Source organism: Suricata suricatta, chromosome 1 (genome assembly GCF_006229205.1).
Source record: "Suricata suricatta isolate VVHF042 chromosome 1, meerkat_22Aug2017_6uvM2_HiC, whole genome shotgun sequence".
Classification (NCBI taxonomy): Eukaryota; Metazoa; Chordata; class Mammalia; order Carnivora; family Herpestidae; genus Suricata; species Suricata suricatta.
In genome coordinates this window covers 141,398,813-141,424,599 of record NC_043700.1, presented here as the reverse complement: position 1 = coordinate 141,424,599, position 25,787 = coordinate 141,398,813, and the positions used below count along the sequence as shown (strand labels likewise).

The following is a 25,787-nucleotide window of genomic DNA, read 5'->3' as shown; positions in this document are numbered from 1 at the left end:
ATCCTGTATATCAATTTGGGGACAACTGACATCTTTCAATTGTCAATTCATCTTCAATTTCAATTTCATCTTAACAATTGAGTCTTTCAATCCATGAAGATGATTTTTCTCTTCATTTACTTATATCTTCTTTCATTTCTTTCATTAATGCTGTGTAACTTTCAGCATATAAATCCTGTACATATTAATTAGAGCCCAGAAAGGGTGGAAATACAGGATCCTCACTTAGTTTTTGCTGCCACGGGTTGGGGTAAAGCTCTAGTTTTTTCTATGGTATTTTGGATGCAGCAGAGCAGTTATTGTTTAAAAACATTATATCTTGCTATACTAATGCTTTCCTGGTATTTTGATTAAAGAAAGCAAGCCTCCCCCCCACCCCCTTGCATTCTTGGGAGTTTTTGGATCACTGGCTTCTTCAGCTCCAGTTTTAGAATATATGAAGTAAACTGGTGGAACTCATTACCATATTGTTGGGCCCTGAGTCACCTCTCTGTTCTTATGTTTGTTTTATATATAATATCTAGGAATTTCAGGTGCATTTATTGAGGGGAATAGGGAAAAGTACATCTATTCCATCTTCCTGGACGATAAAGTCATGTATTCCTTATTGCATATTTATAAAAACTTTCCTCATACCTTTTCATCTATTTTTTTTATCATCTCAAATCCCGACTCCTCTTTTTTTCTTCTTAATAAATGAAAATATTCTCCAAAACTCTTTGACTCCTCCTCTTCTCATCTTATATTCTTTGCAATCTTATTCTTTTTTAGGACTTCATTATTGTATTAGGGAATGGCCATCATATTTATGGTTTATGACCCAAGTTTTCTCCAGAGGACCAATCTTTTATTTCCAAATGCTTGATAAATAACTTTATCTGGAGATGTATATTCTATCTAATACTCAAAATGTAAGCTAATCACCTACATTCTACTCCATTCTCTATTGTCTATTTCTATTTGACGTTATCATTCCACTAATTACTCAGACTTAAAAGTTGGATGTGGTATTCAATTTCTCACTGTTTTGCCTCACATCAGTTATATCAACTCCATAAATATAATCTCTTTGAGATATGTCCACTATTTCTAATATAATTTTTGCTATGACAGTTCAGGTATTCAGTTCTTCACACTAATACCATTTTAATTATTTTCTAACCAGTCTCTCTGCTTAAAGACTCTCCCCTCTAGCTCATTTTACACAGTATTATCAACAAAATTTTAGAAAGCAAAACTTTGAACTTGTGTTTTTCATAAATTACTGTATCTTAATGGACCCTACTGAAGTGAAACTTTTTTTTCTTTTTTTAAGTGGGCTTCATGCCCAGTGTGGAGCCCAATGTGGGGCTTAACCTCATAACCCTGAGATTAGGATGAGCTGAAATCAAGAGTCAGACGTTAACCAATTGAGCCACCCAGGTGCCCCAAAAGTGGAACTCTTTCTCTCTTTCTCTCTCTCTCTTCCAAAATGGAATTCTTTAGCCTAAAATTAATCACTCTTAATTTTGATTATGTTATTACTCACTCAGGCTGGGCATGAGTGCAGTGACTTCAAAGGCTTAGGTTCTTGGGAAATTAAAGAAAGCTAATCAAACTTGAAGGGAGACAAGGGCTTTAGTCTTGCTACATGAACAGTTGTCCTCTTAGGATTATGTGAGGCAAGCATGCTGTATGAAAGCCTATTTAAAACGTGAGATAATTGGGGCTTGCTGGTGATTGGCAGTGTGCCCTGGAAAGTTATATTAGAGTCCTCTAGAGAAATAAAAGTTTTTGTTCATTCATTCGTTCGTTAAGTCATTCATTCATTCATTCATTCATTCATTCGTGTATTAGGAGGAATTGGCTCACAGGCAATTATGAAGGCTGAGAAGTCCTGTGATCTTCCATCTAGACACCCCCAAAAGCAGTGGTGTAATTCCAGTTCAAAGATTGATTGGTTCATTTAGTTCTGAAAATATAAAGGCCTGAGAAATAGACTGCCAAAGGTGTAAATTCCAGTGCAAAGGCAGGAGAAAAACCAATGTTCTAGCTCAACTGTCAGGCATAGAAAGAGAATTAATTTACCCTTTATCTTTTTATCTTATTCAGGCCTTTAATAGGTTGGATTATGCTCACCCACATTGGAGAAGGCAATCAACTTTACACTGTCCACCAATTCAAATGCTAATATTGTCTGTAAACATCCTCACGGATACACCCAGAAACAATGCTTAACCAGATACCTAGGCATCCTGTGGTTCAGTAACATTGCCACACAAAATTGTCACAAAAATCCATCCCAACCTCAGATGGATGATGTTGGACATCAGTTGGGACATGTCTGTGTTCCGGGTGTGTCTAATACATAGTTGTGCTGTTCAGTATTGTATAATTCAAACTCTAAGCTCAAGGTTGCGTTTTAAAATTACTTAAATAAATACTATTTTAATTAAACATCTTGTTTTATTGGAAGACCTTTTGAGATACCAGCAGGAATAATGTTCCATGTTTCTCAGGAGACTTAGCAACGTTTTCTCTGGAATAAAGTCAAGAATCAGGAAATTATGGTGTCTGAGGAGCCAAAAGTTACATAAAAAGAATAACTCACTAGAACATATATAATTAATTAAGGAGACCCCCAAATACCCTCATTCAAAGGCTATTTGCTTTTCTTGGTCGTAATCTCCTGGTACATGAGATGGTGCCTTGTGTCAAGTTCCATGCTGACAGCGTAGACTGCTTGGGATTCTCTCTCTCCCTCTCTCTCTGCGCCTCCTCTGCTCTCTCTCAAAACAAACAAACAAACAAAGGCTATTTGCTTTTCTAATTTTTTGTATAAGTTACTGTGAAATATTTAAAATGAATTTGGGGAAGGTAGAAGAAAGAACATAGACAGCAGGAACTTTGCTTGATATTGAAGTATAGGAAAGAAATAAAATATAAAGAACAACTATGAGAGCTGAAAACTTAGGATCATTTGTTGAAGGCATCAATAACCCTACCTTTCCTTAAATGTTCTGAGGGCACTACAATGTCTATACTATATACAATTAAAAATATATATTTGATGTTTCTTTTTTTAACATTTATTCATTTTTGAGAAAGAGAGAAAGAGAGCATGTGCACATGTGGGAGAGGAGCAGAGAGAGAGAGAGAGAGAGAGAGGGATACACAGAATCCCAAGCAGGTTCCAGGCTCTGAGCTGTCAGCACAGAGTCTGGTGTGGGGCTCAAACCCATGAACCACGAGATCGTGACCTGAGCCACCCAGGTGCCCCAATATCCACTATATATTAATGAATGTCCATAGTGATGTCAGAAAAGTAGGTGGAAAGTTTGAGAAAGATTTTTGAAAAAATTAATTTTAAAGAGACTTGTATTTTATTAAAAAGATAAAATAGGAACTCTTAGGAAGGTTTGCCTTTTTAGAAGACTTCCAAGGAATTTTAAATGGTTAAAGTCTTACACTAGTTAGAATATTTTAAGAAAACTTTCATTCATAAAATAGGTTTATAGAGCTTAAGATTGGCTCTTGGTTAAGAAAGGACAATAGTATGCTCTTAGAAAAGTCCTCTAGGATTTATCAAAGAATGATTGGTTAGTTCAGTTCCTTAAATCATAGTACCAAGGGAGCCATGCATTGTCTCAGGATCAAACCACATAAAAGAAATGTGTTTAACTAACATCATCATCCATATCTCAGTGCTGGCCAGCCGCGTGGTAGGCCGGAGCTTCTCTCTTCTCGTAAAACTCTTAATAGTAAGCCTGGACTGTCATCCATGTATATGAAGTTCTGTTATTATTCTCTCTATTATTTCCACATAATTTGAGTTCTTACTTTAAACAATTATGATTTAGTATAAGTATTTAAAATATTTTCAGACTTATTCAATAGATAATTAAGGGTACCAGTATGTATAAGGCATTTTTTGTAGAAATGATTATTATTTTTAAATATGCTCATTAAAGTTATGAGCATTTAACTTTATAAAGCGTTTCATTTAAAATGCTTATGAGACACTTCTTCCCATTTACAAGGAATGACTTGAATTTTTCCTTCTGGGCTTTTAGGAGAGAGCCACCATGTGGTCATTCTTGTAGTTGTGTAGTTGGTACATCTAGTCTAGTGTTACATTTTTATCTTAGCTTTTGGTGTGATAGTTTATGGCAGTGATAGTCAAGTGCATCATAGTGAGATATCACTTACATTGTTTTACTTGTTTTCTTTTTTCCCTTTTTTGCGCATTAAATTTTAAATTATATAAACATTAAATATCATATGTACTTTTTGGTTATTAAACTAAAAAATAACAAGATCATGGAAGTAGTCATTTTATAAAAATAAGTAATAAAGAAAAATTGGCTGTGCTAACCAATTTAACTATTGAAGTTATCACAAAGGTATGTGATAGCAGTTAAGCATAAGTGAATATAAATTCAGGGATTTGGGAATGCATACAATTTTTTCCCTTTGAAGCCAATGGTATTAGGTCAAGGAATTTTCCTTCTAAGAGATTTTTTAGGAATCAATTCTTTCATGGGCAGGGGAAAACTATGCCATTAATGATTTTTCTAGTTTTATACTAACCAACTTAAAAATCTTTGATCTCTTGAGTTTAGAATTGATGGAGAAAACATTCTCTCTCACTGAAGAATATAATCCATAAATATTGATTGTTAGGTACTTGGAAGGTAGTAAAATGCCTTTTTTCATAGAATTCAAGAATGACTGGAATAATAAATTAAATTAAACATTGTGTTCTTGGCTTTCAATAATTGAAGCATTCTTTTCATCCTAAACCTGGGAGGGGCAGTGTCTACTAGTAGCCTACATGTGCCACATTTGCTATCAAGCCTCCTTAATTAAGATTCTAGAAGAGAATTAAGCTCTAACACCATGGGGAGTTTTCATTTTTATGAAATGAATGAACCCGCCTTTTAATACTGAAATATAATTAACATGAATTGTTATATTAGTTTCAGGTATACAATGTAATGACACAATTCTACACATTACTCAGTGTCCATCAAGATAAGTGTACTCTTACTCCTCTTTATCTACCTGAAGTTCTCTTTTATGAGTCTGGAATCATACTATACATCATCCGTAAAGAACTGAAAACAGGTACTCACATCATTTTTGTTAGGTCTTAACTCTTTGTGGAACCTTAGATAAGAGAGGTAACATATATTCTCTCCTACTCTGGTTTCCAGTTGCAGCTTTGATAATGGGGGATTCATCAGTTCACCCAACGATCACTTGCCGCTGTATGCCAGCCCCTGCGTAGGCTTGAAGATGTGATGGTGAGCAAACAAGCACATGACCTCTACTCTCATGGAGATTATCTGACAGAAGAGATGGTCAGTAATCAAATAATCATTTTAGTGAATATGTAATCAGAACCTGGAAAGTACTCTGAAGGAAAGGAACCAGCTTCTCTCAGACCTGTGTTAAAGGAACCTCTCCTCTACTGGGATCACTGCCCATACGTGATGATGAGGGCTTACAGACCAGTGGACTGGGGCTTGAGGCATGTTGTTGGCAAAAACAATTTTCAACTATTCTCATTCAGCAATTTGCAATCACTGTTTGATTTTACCAGCTGATGACAGCATTAGGTCCAATCCACATCACACTGTTTATACTGGATAAGCTTAAAATATTTGTGTCATAATGACACCAATTATGCCTTTCATATATATGAAATCAGTGTGAGCTTAAATGTACAAACTTGTATGTGTAATTATTTATTTTACAGGGCTTTTGCTGATAGGAACAATACCCTTTTTCTCTTTCAAGTTTCCTCAGTGCCTAGCAAAGTATTTGTACAAGTAACTCATAATTGTCTATTAGAACTAATATCTCATAATATTTGATTTCAACCTCTCTCAGTGATTCTTTAAGTTAGATATGGACTTGCATGCTTTCTTTGTTGATGTTAAAACAGAGGGCACAGTTTAATTGGTTTTTTAATTTGGGATGATTGACTTGAAACTTAGAAAGAGAAGCCAGATTGTTTTTTCACTAAATTGCAGATCTGCTTTATTTCTCTCTGTTCATTCGAGGTCACCACACATAGGATAAACCGTGTGAGAAGGAAGGTTCTAAGAGAAAGCATCTAATAACCTGAGGAGAGTCTCATTTCAACAACATGATGACTTCTTATCTGAGAGAAGCATGTTCAGGTTTTGCTTTTTGATCCTTTTGATGTTCTATGCAAATGAACCCTTGGCCTAGATTTATTTTTTCACAAACACTTCATCCTTTTAGTCCCTCCTGTAGGGGCAGGGATACTTTTCTGCCCTTGGACAAATTTGTTGTAGTTGAGAACTGATAGCTGAGCTTAGCTGTGCTGAGTGTTGGCTGTCCTTTTATTAAGACCAGAGAGACATTCATTATCCTGGGAATGAAGGAAGTCCCTGCCTTTTAGAAGCTGTCTTTCACAATACTGTCTGGTGATCAAAAATAAGAATTAGGTTGTGCAATTGCACACCTGAAACTAGTATAACACTGTATGTTAACTATACTGGAATTAAAACAAATAAAAAATGGAATTAGATTGTACATAAAAGTGAGAGAGACAAAGTCCATTAAAGGCCTATCAGGAAGTAGGTTTGATGTTAAAGAGATTCAAACTCATTTCTGCAGTGTGGGAGTCTAGATTCTTGAGATATCAAAAAGAACTGAGGGAGAAATCATGACCCACAGAACAAGCCATTAAAAGTTTAAGGCTGCCTTGTTTTGTAAGGAAATGTTATTTGAGGCCCCGACTACTTTTTTTTTAAACTCTATCATTGTGGGGAATAGTTAGGAATTCCCTGAGCTGGCACCAGTGGGTTAACAAGGCATGAAGAAATAGAAAGCCACAGGATGAATGCCTCCAGGATTAGGTAAACAAGATTAGGTAAAAAGGGCAAAGGCCCCCAGTATAGGACAAAAGTATAGGCATAGGAATCTCAGGATAGAAAACATCCAAGATTAGGTAAACAAGATTAGGTATTCAGGGCAGAAATGCCCCCAATTTACTACAATAGCGGAAAGCTGCTTTCACAAGAAGGAAGGACCAAAATAGGTAAGCAGGTAAACAGAACTATGGACCGCAGCAGAGTGAAGTTGTGCTGAGCGGAGCTAATTAGCGGAAGAAAGGTGCCCTGTTAACCCTGAGGTAGCATGCTCTGTCTTTCTTGTCCTGTAGGCCAGTTTAGGTAGACATAAGTGGTGCCTCATGCCTGCTGTAAACAACCATCTGCCCAGTGCGAAGGTTTTGTTTTGTATTGACCCAAACTCCTAACACAGCAAACCTTCAAAACCCCCTTTCCCCTATGCCTGTGAGTTAGTGTTTGCACCTTCATTGTCTCTTCATGCGCATACATCACCCTTGTAAGCCTTCTGATCCTAATAAAAATGGAGCAAGGACCCTTACTTGGGGCTCTCGTCTCCTCCTGGACATTAGCCTCTCTCGCATTTCAATCCTGTGTCCTGCTCTCTTGCTGGACAAGAGAGAACTCCAGACCTAGAGTCTACAACATACCAAGTAAGGCTTAATTCAAAGACTACAAGAATGATATTATATCAAGAAATTGATTAACATGGGCCTTGATCACTTTAACAGTGGTTAAAAAAAATAATCATTGCATATCAAATTAGGTTTAAGGTGAGAAGTGTTGTTTTCATTTTTATAACAGAACACCATATTAAAATTAAATGATGAAAATCATTCTATACCATACATAAAAAAGCTTACCTGAAAATTTAAATGAAGAAGAATCTATATATAAAGAGCCAGTTTTGCCCTTTAGCTTCTGATATAAAATGGTTTTAATCCTATCCCGGAATTTTTCAGCATTATTTTTAAAACAGGATTTAAATTTCAGCACAGCATGTATTATCACTTTCCCTTGGGCTCGGCTGCAGAACAGAAACAGACAAATAAATTATACTTTTATTACTGAGCCTCAATCATTCTTAGAGGAGTCATTGTATAATTTTGTTAAGCAGAGCTTCTGGAAGTTATTCCACTTTCAAGTGATTGGAAATGCCACTTTATGGACATGGTGAACAATAAGAGAGTGTGATTTAGACTCAGGGAACTGACTTTGTATTCTAGATTCACCATCTGCCAATTCTTACTACAGCAAGCTGTTGGCATTCTCTGCACTTACAAATTTCTTCATCTCTGTAATGGGGATAGTAGTATTTACTGGACTATTGTACATACCATATAAGTTTATATATATGAGGCATTTTTAAGATCTCAGTACTGTGCAAGATATTTATTAATATAAATATATCTTTGTATCAGAAATCCACCATGGACTTGGTACATAGGACCAATAGCAAACAACAAACTGAAACATAACAGGCAAGATTTATTATCTTGAGTGTTGTTTGTTTGTTTGTTTGGTTTTTGGTGGAGGCACAATTTGCAAGGGTGGGCCAGTTCTCTCTCATCTGTTGGAAATCATGACTGAGCAAACACATTAGTCTGGATTTGTTTTATTTGTAATTTTGACTTGAAGATGCAAATGAATAAATCGGAAGTTTTTTTTAATATTTTATTTATTTTTAATACAGAGAGAGACAGAGCATGAGAGGGGGAGGGGCAGAGAGAGAAGGAGACACAGAACTGGAAGCAGGCTCCAGGCTCTGAGCTAGCTGTTAGCACAGAGCCTGACGTGGGGCTCGAACCCACGAACGTGAGATCTGACCTGAGCCGAAGCCGGAGGCTTAACCGACTGAGCCACCCAGGCGCCCCTCAGAAACTGATCCTTATAAGGAGTTAAAGATTTTAAAAGGGGGGTATTGTTACTGACTTGGTGGGATGTCTGTTCTGCTCTATTCTCCGTTTCTGTGCCTCCTCCCCTCTTCCCAGGCATTTCTCTATATTTGTGTATTTTAAAATCCACAACCTCAAAGTATGTGACTCAAGAGAGATCTTGAAAACATTCACTTACAAATATTTATAATATTCATGAACAAAACAGAAACAATGGCTAAGATGCAAGATATTCTGAGTAATTATACAGCTTTATTATTTCAATCATATTTTTATAGGATAATTCTAAATAATAGATTTGCTAACTTCTATATCACTCCTTATTATTTGCTGTTTTAGGATATAAGTATACCAAAATGCTCTTCCTTTCAGCACTATACATGTATTCTTTTAATTTTCTTTTGTACAGTATTAAGCATTTAAGTTGTATGTTGATTTATTAAGTTTTCTCAGTTCTTTTGCTTTTATGCAGGTGCAGTGGTAGTTTTTCTTGTGTGATTTGTAGAGACAAACCCTTTATTTCTCATGGAATAGACAAGGCCATATTATATTGCTTTGTTTATTTAAAAAATTTTGTCAAACCATGGATGTCACTGTGAACTTTTTTCCTGGGTCAAATAATAATCTAAACCTAAACTAAATACGGACATGGATTCTTAATCTGACATCATCAAGAGTCATATGATCCTCTTTTCTACCAAAAACATGAACTAAAAGTTATTTTGATGTTACCTTCTCTTGACTCATAAAATAATCTTTAGCTTTATATGACGAATGCCTTTAATTATTTGCCACAGTATTTTCCTTTCCATTCCTGAAGTTTCAATTCATTCATTCAACAAATGTATATTGTCCAAGCAATATATCAGACAGGTTCACAGACCAGAGCTACTTCAGCTATGAACAAATAAGACCACAGGTGCCTGCTTTCATGCTACTGAGACAGACAAACAGGGAAATGAAGAAATAAAATAATCTTCAAAATGAGTTCTATGAAGGAGACAGAGCAATGACTTGAAGGTTAGAGATGAGAACATTTTAGACAGCTTTAGGTAAGGCCTCTTTGAGGTGAGATCCCATTGACAAGAAGGAGTAAGTCATGAGAAGAAATGGGGGAGGAATGTCCCAGAAAGAAGAAACATCATGTACAAAGGTTCTGACCAAGGCATACTTAATACTTCCCTCAGTTTTCTGACTCTAGAGCCCAATATCCCTTTCCTTATAGAGCATTTACTTTAAAAAAGTTATAAATTCTTTCTCTGCCTCTTTGAACTGTACACAAATCTTTTAAAAGCGTCTTGCAGTTTAACAGCCTCAGAAATGTCTTTCTCAAGGACCTGAAGTCCATCTCTTTGAAATGTAATCATCAAAAGAGATAGAGACTCTACTTCTCAGTTTCTGTGAGGCAGGTGGAGGCCTAACTTTGGTAGCACTTTACTTACTCCAAGTTGTAATACTACCTCCTGTCATGACAATATGAGAACTTTACTTTTCCTAGGGCAAAGCCAAGTAGCAAACAGAGATGACCTAAGATATCCCCATTACCCTAGCCTTTAAAAACGCTATAGTCCTTTTTTCATGCAAGTTATGAAGTGAAGTCAGAGAGAGGCAAGGCCAGATGAAGGAGGATCATGTGGACTCTATAAGGAATTTGGAATTTATGAGGGACTGTCAGGGGATATTAAGTAGGAGGATGTTGTGCCTTTCAAATTCACTCTGATTGCTGCATGGAGAATGAATTGTCACGGAGCAGGAGCAAAAGCTGAAGTTGGTTCAGTAATTTAGATATGACTACTTGGGTTCAAAATACAGCTTTATTATTTATTAAATGTGTGACCTTGGGAAATCAAACTACCTTTGATTCAGTATTCTTATCTGTAAAATAAGAAACTAATCTGTACATATTATACACGGTTCTTATCAGGTTAAATGATTTAATATCAAGAAAGTCTTGGGGGGCTACTGGTTAAGAGCATGGATCATTTAAAAATAAACTGGGAAAACTAAACAGAAAACGTTCTAGTTTTAGGGAGAGGTAGATTCCAAAGCATATGAGCCTGACGAGGATGTGGTGAACTTTTTAATTTGCACTTGGAATCACTATTTTTTCATATCTATAGCAAGTTAACTGTTCCTAGGTTATCTGTGTCTCACCAGTGTTTGGATAAACATTGCTGCTAGAGGGGCCAGTAGGTAATGGGGAATAGTGAGGCTGATTGGGTGCAAGGACACACATCATGGGAGCATTGGGAGTTACCGGTGTGTGGTCTCAGTTTCAGTGCATTATTACCACATAGGAATATAGGCCTTGTAATTTCAGATTACAGATTTTATTTTTCAACACATCCTGAAAATTATGTCTTTTATATGATATTTCCCAACTTTTATACTTAATCCATGACTTTAAGCTAGATTTGGCTCATATCTACTAGTTTCCCCCTCCTGGGTCAAGTATTCTGTGGCTCTCTTATCTTACCCATTCTTTACCTCTGCTGAAATCATCTCCTGATGTTAGATTTGCTTTTTGACCTTGTGCCTTCAAATAAAAGACAAACTCATTCAGCCTTTACCTGAGACTCATAATCATTTGGAATTCTTGGTTCTGGTTGAATAATTTTCCAAAAGATCTTGAATACCTTTTTTCACATTTGAAAATGCTAGTAGTTTTGAAGAATCAAACTAAAATTTATTTCAAACTTTCAATTCGTACCAAAAAATTTATTCTGGTGAGTATAAGACATGAAGGTAAAGGACAGAATTTTTTGCTCTGTGCCTCTTGGGATATTTTACATACCTTACTTGGACAACGTGAGATTTGACATACTGTCTTCTCAGTTTAGATCCATGAAAGGTTTCATTTATCTGTTAAAAAGTAAAATGAATAAGTACTTATGTTTTCTTTTTAAAAAAATTTAATTTTTTATTGTGGAGAACTCTAAACATATACAATAGCAAACAAAAGAATGTAATGAACCCTGTATACCCATCACTCAACTTCACAAGTTACCATTAAATGGCTAAATTGGTTTTATTTTATTATTAACTTCATGCTAGTAATTAATAAATCCTTAATATCATTGAATACATAATGTTAAAATTTCCCTAAATCATGACCCATTTAAGAAAAAGATGCAATGTATGTTAAACATATCTTTTTGAAAATTATCTTTATATTAGGTAGGTTTATTGACAAATGTCTTCAAATCAATAAATTATGTGATAAGGTAAAGGCAAGAATATTTATTTCCTAGCAGTAGTATGATAGGGCAGAATACAGTACTTTTTTTGAAGAGGTGAGTTCAGAGGACCAACTGATATAGATTGTTTTTCATGTTCAGCTTTAAAAGAATTTTTTAAATGTTTATTTATTTTTGAGAGACAGAGGGAGAAAGAGCATGAACAGAGGAGGGGCAGAGACAGAGGGGCACACTGAATCAGAAGCAGGCTCCAGGCTCTGAGCTGTCAGCACAGAGACAGAAGTGGGGCTTGAACCCACAAACTGTGAGATCATGACCTGGGATGAAGTCGGACGCTTAACCGACTGAGCCACCCAGGAACCACACCCCTCCATGTTCAGCTTTTTATTGAACAACAATGCCATAAAAACTAACAGAAATGTGCCCACAGATGAGATACTTATTTCTTTTCTTTCTTTGTTTTTAACTATGGGCCACCTTTCATGGCTGGGCTACAGACCATTTTCCCTGCTGCTTCAAGTACATGCTGCTCACAGGTTTGAAGCAGGATATGTAAAAATCTCTCAGAAATTTTATGTAAGAATCATTTTCTTAATTGTTCCTGATTTTAACCTAATAAGTGATTTCCCACAGCATGACCTTCACAAGGCACTCAGCAACAAATTTCACTGTTTACGGCTTTTACTTTGGAAAAGACAGGCCGTCAATATCGGTGCCTCATTATCGGCATTGCAAAGATTTAATTTATACTTTTCCTTTTGTTCCAAAGTGATTGGGATGTGTCCATTTATTCAGTAGATATCTATTGAAATAAAACTATAAACAGAGTAGATTCATACTTGAAAATTCAGTAAACAGATAATAAGTTGACCAAGAAATAAATATATAAATATGACAATTTGAGATAGTGTTAGACAATGAAAAGAATATAAAATAAAGTAATGCAACAGAGTGATTCAGGGGACAATATTTGAATGATCCAATAAGTCCTTTTATTTTATTTTATTTTTATTTATTTATTTTTTTCAATAAGTCTTTTTAGAAGGGGTGACCTTTGGGTGAGACTTGGAAGGTGAAAGGTTGAGAATCCAGGGGAGAAGATTATTTTAGGTGGAGAGAAAACCAGGTGCTATAAGTCCTAGATAAGAATGAGATTGGTATGTTTGAGGGGTAGAAAAAATTGTTGTGACTTCAGTAAAGTGAACAAGGGACATTGTATAAGTTGAGATTACAGACAGCCTTATTGGCCATGGTAAGGAGTTTAGGTGTTATCTCTAAGTATAATTAATGAAGGAATCCTGGCAAAATGGTAATTAAACAATGCCACATTTCTCTTCTATTCCTAATTCCAATACACCTGTCTCTCCTGGGACCAAGTAGAAGGGGGTTTTATGGGGGCCCTGGAAGCAGGGAGGTGATGAAGACCTTTCTCTACCAGGGGAGGTTCCAAGGAAAGACCTAGAGAGTAGTCTGAGAGTCCTGTGTAAGTAGAAAATTGCAACAGGCCCCGGGAAGAGCTTGGCCAACAGAAATTTGTGGATAACCAGGGATAAAGCTGACATTGGACCAGGTGAGTGGATTTTCATGGCCCCACAGAAGCCAAGATGGATTTATAAGACTTGTAGAATTTGTAGGACTTCCTGAAATAAAAAGACCGTGGCCCCAGTGAGCCAACAAAGAAAAATGATAATGTAAATAAAGGAGCCCAGCATTCAAAGAAAGGAAATAAAACAGATTAGATACTCCACAAAATAGAACTTCTGGAGGAAACAGCACCCTGAACAATGGCAGGGGGGAAAAAAGCCTATGTAAGAGTACACCCAAGCACAGCAAAAAGACTATCTGGTACTAAAAAAAATAATTTTCAAGTTAAAAAGTTTAGGAGGTCAATTTAAAAAGATGTTTCAGGGTGCATGGGTGGCTCAGGCAGTTACGCATCCGACAGTTGATTTTGGCTCAGGTCATGATCTCATGGTTCAAGGCCCTCATTGGGCCACTTTACAAAACTCTATTACTGGAAAGAATAATAGATATAGTAATGTTGTTTGTAAATAATGACTTTTTCCCACCATTCTTTTCAATATACTCAAATCACTTCTTTTTCTTTTTCTAGCTGAATTAGTATGGACTTCTAGTTGAGTGCTCATTCCAGTCCTTTGACTAATTTATAACACCTTATGTCCTTAAATTAATTAATTACTCACTTCTTTTATAATCTTTACTGTCTCTGATTTTAGATTATTTTCTAAACTTTCTTTGGGAAGACCTGCTTTTTGAAGGCCCATATTTTATCTTCAGGAGGTTGTGAATTTGTCAACAACTATACTGCTAAGATTTTACTCTTAAGGAGAGCTCTAATTTTTATCTTCCAGAAACTTTTCACACTTTCAGTGCATCAGTGGCAATATTCCTGTCATTGTAAGACACATTAGTTGTTTTCATTTTTCTTCTGTCATTCCAGTGAGATTTGAGGAGGGAATGAAAGATAAATACTTGTTTTTAATCAGCAATCTTGCCTTGGAAGTCAGGCTAGGCCACTTTAAAGGAATAATTAATAAAATGTGATGAGGAGAACCTGGGTGAGAGGCATATGCATAGAGGTACATATGCTTATGCAAGATTTACATTAACTTAGCAAAAAATTCATTTGACAAATGCCCTGGTTTGTAGTGACAAAAGATGCCCCGATCTTGGACAAGTGGTTTGATGTATGAGCATGACTGCCCTGTTTTATATGGATAGTTTTGGTACCTCACACATATCAGATATCATTTTGGTCATATATAATCTGACTCCTTATATATGAAAACCACAAAGAATTTGTTTAAACATTTTTAACATTTGGCGGCCATGTGACATTGATATAATCTGAAATGTGCTCAAGATTTTATGTTTGCATGCTCTTCAATTATAGCACAGAAAAGTCATAAAGAAGGTGGGAAGCATACTTTCCCTGAATAAGTTAACCTTTTAGTGCCTCAGGTTCCTCATATAGAAAATGGGTATGTTGTGAGGAGTAAAGAAATTAATGCATAAAGGCCTTAGGCCAATACTGATGTTTAGTAAAGCTAATGATTATTGTTAAGATACTGCCTCACTCTAATCTTTAGAATTTCTATTCACTGTAATAGGGCATCGTATCTGCTAGAGATCTACAAAAAATAGGAAATGACATAGAGATTTCTTCTTGAGTTGTCTGCTGGAAAACCACATATCCAAAACATGAAAATATTCCCTATGCAGGCCTAGTCTCTGTAGGTAAAAGACTACCATACTTGGTAAAGCAGCAGCTCTCTTTATCAAATTTTTTCCTTCTTTTTAGAGTCTAAGATTACAAGAATTATTTAATGAAAATCACAAGAAGATGAACATGTTGTAGGTATTATAATAATGACTAAGGCGAGTTTGATGAATGATTCACAGCTCTATTTTGTGCTCTTATCACCAGTGTTGTGCTTATGAATGCTGTGTAAGTAATAATTATAACACACAGAGCATCATTGTATTAAGTGAGAACAGAAAGGTGTGTGAAAGCAGGCACTTTGACCCATGTAGAAGGAAAAGTATGAGAACTATCTGGTGATTATTTTATTTATTTACTTACTTTATTTTGAAAATAAAGTTTATTTATTTATTTTGAGAGAGAGAGTGAACAGAGGATGGGGAAAGAGCAGAAAGAGAGGGAGAGAATCCCAAGCAGGCTCTGTTCTGTCAGCAGGATGAAGGCTCAATTTCATGAACTGTGAGGTCATAAGCTAAGCTGAAATCATTGGAAGCGCAACTGACTGAGCTACCCAGGTACCCCTGGTGACTGTTTTAATACAGATGTGTTGGGGTTCTTCGTTGACTCAGTTGGAAAAGTGTCTGGCTTTAGCTCAGGTTATGATCTCATGGTTCCTGGGTTTGAGACCCATGTCAGGCTCTGTGTTAACAGGTTGGAGCCTAGCCTGTTTCGGATTCTGTGTCTCCCTTTCTCTCTGCCCTTCCCCTGCTTGTGCTCTATCTCTCTCTCCCAAAAACAAACATTAAAAAAATACAAAGGAGTTAAAAATTGAGAATGAGGATTGCTAAAGGAGCCTGAAGCAAGGTATCAGGGTTGGTGGCTAAGTGACCATATGCTATGATAATTGGTAAAATCCAATAATGTTAGAATATTCATTTTGAGATAAACATAGGTTAATTGATTTGAATGAGCTAACCTAAGTGTATAGAAGAAAAGATGCGTTTCTTAGTTTGAGTATAATTGGAATTATTTTAAAGTTATATATTAACTTCGTTATGTTTACAACTTATTAAGGATATTAATGATGCTCTGCTTTAGGTATTTTTTAGGCTATCTTTTTTTAAGAGCTTACAGATTAATAGAACTTTTGCTAAGATGATGATGTATTTCATCTTATATGATGCCTATAACAATTCTATGACGTAGATATTTGTCATATATTTTTAGTTGAAGAAACTGAGATGTGAGGAGATTAAATGATTTGTTTAAGTTTATGTAGTTGGTAAATAGCTAAACTTAGAATTGAACAAGGACTCCAAGTCCAAGGCTGATTCTTAACCATTGTATTATATTGCTCTTTTGTTATTTCCTTTTTATCATTAAGGTACAGGAAAAGTGGGAATTTTCTTTCTCCATTTTCTATATACTAATCCTTGGTATAATGGTAAAAGTATACCAAGAGTTTTAAAGACTGAATTTATCAGAAAATTGGAGGTAGTGGGATGTTATGGAAAGACTATAAGGTTCAGTTAGATCAAAGATGTCCTGGTCAGGAATGCACTCAAAGAAATGAGAGGTGAATAATGCCATTACTGCTTTTGGCAGGTTTTGGTTTGTTTGGTAGATTTACTTGAGCTAATCAGAGTGATCTATGATAGAGGAAGCTTATGACCAAGGAGTAAGTCAAGACTAAAGGTTAACTTAAAGCACATTCTTAAATAGACACTTAAATTTTTTTTTTCCACACTGAGGAGATACAAGATGATCTTTATTTTGGGCTATATGTTCTCTTCTACACTGGCCATTCTTCCATGAAGGACTTCTTAGTTTAGGATCAGAAACAACATGTCTTTTTCAGGTATCTTGGAGGTAGGATATATTTTATTCATTTTTTAATATATTAGAAATATTCATTGACTATCTCTGATGTGTCAGGCATTTCTTACTGTTTTCTAAATATGTCCCTTTTACATTTTTTTTCCCTGTACATGTTTTCTGACTGACTTAGTGAAAGGACTGTCTTAATCTAGAACTAAGTAGTAGTAAGAAATAGTATGATATTATCAATCATTTCCAACTTGGAAGGTTATTATTAGAATTCTGGCACTTCTAGGAACACATTTAAAAGGGCAATGCACAGAAAAAAATTTCAACTTACCAAAGATACTATCTTTTTATTTAGGTCCATATATTCTTGTGAATATGGTTTTTCAAACTTGCTGTCATAGTCAATATTATTGACTTTAAAGCTGATATGATAGTAGAAAGGTGTCTTTGCTGGAAAGGAGAGAGAAAAAAGTTGTTCTCACTTCATTCATCATGTAACTACTTTCATTCTTAAGAGAATCATGTGAAATTTAATATTCTGATTAAGCTGCATGTAACTCAAGATTTAAATAGTTTTGATTCCTAGTAATTGTTAAAAATAACTCTGACAGAGCAATGTTTATTAACATTACCTAGCTCTATAACCTTACCCAAAGATGTATTCAGAATTTTTTATGTAAAATTTTAATGTGCCAGCTTTCAAGTTTGGGTCATCTGAGATAGATCTGTTACTATGAGAAATGATATCAAAGCATAGCTAATTATCTTAGTTTTTGTGCTCTTTACAGATTACAATTGAGGAAATCAACAGAGTCCTAGGTTTTATCATTTGTGAAGCACCTAGAAAATGAAAATGAATAAAGGAGAAAGTAAAATGAAGCATGACTTGTAAGCACTGCAAATTACGTAAATAGAAGAAAGAAATCAAACTTAAAACTATAGAAAAGTAAAGCAGAGTTGAGTGATAAACTGGACTATGCATTTTAATACATCAAATACAGTCTAAATGAATTTTTTTTCTTTCAGCTTTTCTCAGGTCCTATTGTACCTCTCTATTCCATAGACTAGTAGGGCACAATGAGAGGAGAGAGACAGAGAAAGAGAGCTCAAACTCTTCCAAAAATTGAAGAAGAGGGAATACTTCCAAACTCATTTTATGAAGCCAACATTACTCTGACGCAAAAGCCAGGTAAGGACACCACGAGAAAAGAAAACTGGAGACTAACATCCCTGATAAGTATAGGTGGAAATATCCTCAAAAAAATACTAGTTAACTGAATTTAACAATACATTGAGGAGATCATATATCATAATCAAATGAGATTTATCCTTGGGATGCTAGGATGACATAATATACACAAATCAATAAATGTGAAACAATGCATTAATAGAAGAAAAATAAAAAATCATGGTAGTCTCAATAGATGAGGAAAAAATCATTTGACAAAATGTAGTACAACGTTCTCTCATTTTGTAAAAACATTCATCACATAGGGACTAGAAGAAACATACCTCAAATAATAAAAGCCATATATGGCAAATCATAGCCAACATCATACCTCCTGGTGAGAGGTTCAGAGCTTTTCCTATAAGGTCAGGAGTAAGGCAAGGATGCCCATTCTCTTTACTTTTATCCAACACAGTACAAGTAGTTATAGCCAGAGCAATCAGGCAAGAGAAAGAAAGAAAAGGCAACCATATTGGAAAGGAAGAGATAAGACTGTCATCATTTGCAGATGTTGTGATATAGAAAATTTTATAGATTTCAGAAAAAAGTATTAGAACTAATCAAGTTCTGTAAATTTGCCAGATACAAAATCAACATACAGAAAGCAGTTGTGCTTCTATACACTAACAATGAAACATCTGAAATAATGTATGTGTATGGTGATAATCGTTTTAATTCAATATGGTGTATCAAATCAATTCATTGTAAACCTTCAGCTACACAAAATTATGTGTCAACTATATCTCAATAAAGCTGGAAGAGAAAATTCTGAAGACCATAGTATTTTTGTTGTTATATATTTTTATTCATAAATACTCTACGACTTCATATTTTTCTGTTAGAATATCAAGGTTGAGAATCTATGGCATTGAGGCAATGTTAGGTTATATTAACTTCTTGAACTACTAAGTGAATTTCACACACTAAAGAGGAAAGCCATTGTCTACCTCTGGTATCATGTAAGACACCAAACCCTTAATTAGAAGGTAGAGTGGTAAACTGAGTGTTACTGTTGGTATTCGGAAGAACAAACAATCATAGTAAAAAATTAGCTCCTTTCCTTCAAATGTAACCCAGATCTTGAGCAACAAAAGACATTTATGACCTAAAATTTCTTCTAAGTGTTATTTCCATTGTTCTTTTCCTTCCCAGAAGATTCATATTTTTCAAATAATCCAGGATACACTCTGAGCTAGGATTAAGGGCTCCAAGGAGGACTAGATCCTGACTGATTCACCTCTGTATTTTTTTTTAAACATGTTTTAAATTTCCTAGTGATTTTTAAAAACTGAGATGTAATTGACATATAACATTATATTAGTTTCAGGTGTACAACATAATGATTTGATATATGTATATCAAATATAAATATATACATATATTGTGTATATAAAATATAGATATGCATTTTTATATATCATGTATATATGTATGTGTTTATATCACCACAGTAAGTCTGGTTAACATCCGCTCAAGTGATTTTTATGCACAATAAAGCTTGAGAAGCCAGCCTTGGCTGGGTAAGCGGCTAGGCCTAGGTTTCTACTTAGGATCACAGGTGGAGTTTTAAGAACTCTCATCACTTGTGCCCTCTCTCACAGTCTGTCTGTTCTGGGTGGGAGCATCAATGTCGTAAATAAGTACTCCAGGTGATCTTAAGGTGAGGTCAGGGTCAAGTATGAGGGTTGCCGAGTATATGAGTTCAGGCTTTGATTCAAGGGGAGGTAACAGGGTCTGTTTTACCTGAATTTGGTGGGGGCAGGTCAGTAGAGCCTGTATTATCCATGCTGTAGGAGAATTTTGAGCATCTGGGGGAAGGGAAGTTCCCAGAAGATAGGCAAGGAGAGACTCCATGTAGGACCTTATTATTTCTGAACCTCTCCTGAGATGAAAGGCCAAAAGGGGCCTTTCTTGTATTTCAAGGCCCTTCTGTCTGGCTGTGGGGGTAGCAGGTGAGGGGACTGTGCCAAAGCCTTTAAAGGAATATTCTGAAGATGTGGTGTAACTTCTCTACATAATCTCACCCAAGGAAGAAACCAGTGAAGAAAGAGGAAAGGACAGAAATGGAAACTTCTCAGGTAAGTGTTATTTCCTGGGTCAGGGCTCAAGCCTACTTTTCCTCCTTGCAAGGCCATGGTTTTAGAACATGCAGACATTTACTTCTATACCTCTGGTGTTCCTGCCTAACAAGTTTGTTTCATTTACTTCTTTTCCTATGACAGTCAAGTTTAGCTGCCTCTCCCCTATAGCCCAGAGCCCTCTTTCCATGTAGACTTCTCCTCTCTCCATTCAGACTTCTGATATTCCTTAAGCAATTCCTACCATGAATTAATGACCTGCAACTACTGAAAATGTTCCCTTTGTGACAGATCAACTTGGGAAGGTGTGGACATACACGAATCCTATGGGAGAGGGGGGTGGGTCCTGGGATATCTGTGATGAAGGAGAATAGGGTTTAGGTTTCCTCTGCATGTTCTGTCAGCTCTTTGTGGAATAGGATTAAGAAAATGCATATCTAACCAGGATGGTATTAATGGCCCAGAATAACTGAGAAATTTCTGAAGAAGAGTAATTAGAAGAGACATGCTCTCCAAAATGCTGAAGAAAGCTTACTTAAATATAGTATTAGAGATTATAGGAAACAGGCATTTTATATGGCTTGACATTTGAATAAAACTGATATTATCATGAGTAGATCTAAATTATAATTTACTTGTTTTTCTGACCAGTAAGAAAATAGCAGTTATTATGTGTCCTTTGGCCAATATTAGGCACCTGATATCAATTTGCCTCATTACAGCTGATGTTAACTTCATTCTCTTGGTTCAGTTGCTCTCTGCCAGATTCCTTCTAATGTGATTCTAAGGTTCAGCCAGGGTTAAAATTCATTGCTCTGACTTAGGGGTCAGCAAACTGTGAAATCCAGCCTACTACTAACTCGTGACCAAATAAAGGTTTTTACTTTTTTTTTAAGTTGAAAAGTCAAAAGAATAATATTTTATGACATTGGAAAATTATATGAAATTCAAATTTTAGTGTTTATGAAGAAGGTTTTATTGGGAAGCGCTGCATTTATTTATTTATGTATTGTCAACTCTAGCACAGCAGTAGACTCAAGTAGTTGTAATAGAGACTGTAATGGCTCATCAGGAGGAAACTATTTACTTTCTGGCCCTTCGTTGTGCTGACCCTGCTGAACACTTTTATTCAAGAGTAGTGTGATGTTCTATCAGCTCTCCTTCATTACAGCGATTCCTCCGTTATAGTACCCACCCTAGGATTTGCCGCTAAGTACATAGTAATCACTTAATTCATGCTCGTTGAATTGAATTTGGGTAGTTTCAGATGCTTTTTTTCTTTTTTTTCTTATCTGTTTATCTATCTCTTAAGAAGTTAACCAAATAGAAGACACAACATCACCATTATATAGAGTCATGGGAAGCAGAAGAAGATAGGTATCCTGGAGTGAATATTTATGTGGGCTTTGGTTTTTCCAGCCACCTTTCCAGTTTTTGTGAGGAGATGGCTCATTGCTTTCAGGTTTGGAGTCTGGCATAGTGAACTAAAAAATACTGAAATGGTACTGAAAGCTTCCCAAAAGAGGAGCATCATAAGGCTGTCTCTGTATGATGCCATGACAGAGCATCTGGGTAAAAAGTATAAAATTTGGTTCATAAGATTGAGATTTGGTTTATTTAGGGACAAATATGTAGCTTTCTTAAAGGGATCATTCTGATTCATTTAATGTTTTAGTTCATACAAGATATTGTGGCATCAGGTATGTAAACTTAAAGTGAAAGACCAATGACTTTTAAAAAGATAAGCCCTATCAAAGTATTTTACACAGTCTCAGGAGGTTCTATTCTTGTTCCCACAGGCTTATTATGACTTGAGAAAACTTACACTATTAAAAAAACTTACCTATTCTGATGCAGAAGTATTTAATTAGGATTTTTTTTTCCTTTTTAGAAGTTTGTATAAGTCACTAAGGTTTATAATTTCTGGGAAATAGATATCACTAACTCTAAGAGTGAGATCTTAAATTTATTAGAACCCATATTTTCACATCGGTAGTTTCTTCTAGGCCTACTGAACTTATCTGTATAGAATATTGCTTTAGAATAAATTGCAAACAGTGCTTACACACACAAACACACATGCACAAAAAAAAAAATATATATATATATATATATATATATATATATATATATATATATACTGGTATTACAAACAAGTATAATTTGTAGTATGTAACAATAAAATGAATTTTGTTTTTAAATTCTTTATAACAACTAGTATTATGGTCACTATAAACCACAAAACAAGGTCTCAATTCAGAAGTTAAAATACCCAGGTCTATTTATAAATCAAAGTTTGAACTTGATTTAAAGTTTTTTTCCCCTCTTGCCAAGCTCTTTACTTACCCCATCCTGCTATTCCTTCCCACTTCATTAACTTGATGTAGACCCCTCTAGGCCCTTACTTGAATGATTATGAATTTGTCATCTAGCTTTAGTGCTCTAGGAACTTAGTACATACTTAAAACTAATTTCCTTCTAGGTTTTTCTGAACTTTTCTGAAATTGGTTTCTCTCTCAAAGCTCATCTCTCAGCTTGATGTAAGGGGGAAAACATCTATTATTTACATATTGGGGAGGTTTTAGTAGTATAAAAACTTTACAGCCCACCTATCTCCAAAGATAACCTCTTTAAATATCTCTCCTTCTCTCTAGTTTCCGGCACTTTCATACTTTTGATGAAAGGCAGCAGATTCTGTGTCTATGTCTTGAGTGAGCAACTCTTATTCAAGGATTTATGGGCATACGCCATGACTATGACTCTTGGCCTGGCAGTGGTAGCAGCTGGCATTACAATCTACTAAGGATCGTGTTCACAGTCTGTGTCTAGAGTGTGTGTGGAAGATGAAGCATCACAGTATGAACAGTTTCTGGAGGAGATGGCTTCTTTACTCCACTGTATACAACTCTATTTGTCTCTTTGGAAATTATTTTCACCTTATAAACTGAAATAGTTGTTCACTTAGCTAGACAGCTTCTTTCCTAAATGCGCCTTTTCAGAAAACACTACTTATTCTAAAGCAGTGGTACCCAATTTATGAGCCATGAATTATAGAAGGGAGTGGCATGGTGACAGCAGAAGATGATGCTAGGGAAAAATATGTATACAGCAGGCATTGTTCTAGACTTAAAAAATGATGATTCTTGTGCATATCTGTATTACTGATTTTTAGATATAGGTAGATGTAGTTAATTAAATACAAGTTAATTTTTTTAAAATTGCTAAATTTATAGTTGTCTTTATTATCTTATTCAACAAAGTAATAATTCTTTTGTAGGAGTGTAGAAAAAATTATTTCCCTATAAAAAGGTCCTCATTCTTGAAGAAGTTAGGAAATAATGGGTTAAATAAAGTGACAAGAACAGCATACAGCAAATTTGGCACAAAGTTCTGTATTTAAGAAAGTTGGATCTTCATGATCCCATAATTTTTTTCTTATTATATGCAAAATATATAAAAATTTGTATTTGTATTGACCTTTTTAAATTTCATTCCCTAATGGTAGGGGATAGTCTACTTTTAAGAAAGAATTTTATAAGAAGAAACTATTATATGAAGAAAATATTATAGGCTTTGAAATAAGATAGCTTACAATCCCATAGTGTAGGGGCTTTTATGTTTGTTAACTCATTAATTTTCTCTTCAGAAAGTTATAAGTTCAACAGAGGTAGGAGCTGTGGCTTATTCAGCAGCATATTCCCAGAACCCAAATCTTTAGCAGGAATTACAAAAAGAGTACACTAAATCTCTGCATTTAGAATACCCTAAGCCAAAGATCACTAAAAAACAGTTTGTAGTAAGTGCTATTAAACTTATGAAATTCTCTGTTACATAATCTTGTCTGACTTCTTTCCTTCCTCCATTATCAAAATTCATAATTTCCCAGATAATGAAATCAATAATTCTGTGTGATTAGTCAGTCTGACACAGTGACTACTTACCATCAGTGACAAAGTAAATGATGAGTCCGATGATTACTGCAGCAATAACCAACATTAAGATTCCCAGGGTAATCTTTCCACACATTGTGAGTTTCATTTTTGTGTTTGGCTCTGTTCCTCTGAGCAGAAAGGTATGGGAAAAGCAAGTGTTAATATGAGCAAGGTATAGAACATCCTCAGAAATTATAGATGATATTAAGCATATCATATATAATTGATATTAAGTATAAAAATGTACTTTTACATTAACAATGGATTCAATGGACTGCTGAGGCTGAAAAATAACATGTAGAACTAGTAAATATAATATTTGGCCTGCTTATTTTTCAGCAATATGAATAGTGTACTACTTAACTATTCATTTAGCAAATATTTATAGATGTTCTGTGGACTAGGTATAGTAGCAGGAACAAAATTCTCTTTCCTTATGGAGATTACATTTTACTGAGGAGAGATAACAAAGAGTATGATTAATAAATAAGATATATAACTGGTAGAAAGATCTTAAGTGCTATAGGAAAAGTATAGCTAGGTAAAGATCAGAAATGTGGGAGTGTATGTGAGATGATAGTGGCAGGATGTGGTATTAGGGTAGTCAGTTTAGGCCTACTGAGAAGGTAAAATCTGAGTAGACTTGAAACCAATGATGTTGGTGATGCAGATTTCAAGAATGTCCCAGCCAGATGGAACAACTCTGCAAAGACTATGAGAGAAGGGTATGCTTGGTAGGGCATGTTAGGAGGGCACTGTGGCTGACTCAGTGAATGAGGATAGTAAGAAGAGTGTAATTTTGTAATGTTTTAAGGTCCAGGTCATTTAGGGCTTTGTGGGTCATTGTAATAATTTTGATTTTTTTCTCTGAGTGAAATGTGAGTTTGGGGGCTTTGAGCAGAATAGTATGATGATCTGATTTAATTTCCTTTAAAAAATGTTTGTTTATTTTTGAGAGAGAGAGCACACAGTGGAGAAGGATCAGAGAGAGAAGGAGACACAGAATCTAAAGCAGGTGCCAGGCTCTGAACTGACAGCTCAGAGCCTGATGCAGGGCTCAAACTCGTGTCAGTCATCATGACCTGATCTGAAGTCAGATACTTAACTGACTGAGCCACTCACGTGTCCCAGCTTTGTTCATTTTCTTAATGGGATCTCTCGGACTGCTTTGTGGAAAGTAAATTATAGAATGCAAGGATGGAAGCAGAATGACAAGATGGGACATGATTATAATAATTCAAGCACAATTTGATGTTGGTTTGGACCAGAGTGGTAGAGGTGGAGAAAATGAAAAGGATTTGAATTTGGATATATTTTGAGTAGAGCTGGTAGGAGTTATAGATGGATTAGTGTGGAATATGAGTAGAAAAGAGATTATAGATAGTTTTCAGTTCTTTAGCTTGATGAAGGAGTTATCCTCAACTAAAGTGGGAAGTCTATCAAGTTTGAGGAAATGACTATGAGTTCACATTTATTCATTTTGTATTTTAGATATTCCCTAGTCAACCAAAAGGAGATGTAGATTGGATATACAAGTCTGGAAT

The 25,787-nt window shown here is 35.3% G+C and overlaps 1 protein-coding gene across 1 annotated transcript in view; it reads right to left on the bottom strand.

The window, feature by feature from the left end:
• LOC115301936 (transmembrane protease serine 11C-like) overlaps nt 1-25,787 on the bottom strand; it is a 54,710-nt gene that overhangs the window by 21,460 nt on the left and 7,463 nt on the right. Inside the window, exons 2-5 of the mRNA XM_029951955.1 lie at nt 24,253-24,371; nt 17,337-17,455; nt 11,553-11,620; nt 7,727-7,890 (exon numbers count right to left, since the gene is read on the bottom strand). Of these exons, the coding sequence (XP_029807815.1) occupies nt 7,727-7,890; nt 11,553-11,620; nt 17,337-17,455; nt 24,253-24,371 (470 nt within the window). The remainder of the gene's footprint in view (nt 1-7,726; nt 7,891-11,552; nt 11,621-17,336; nt 17,456-24,252; nt 24,372-25,787) is intronic.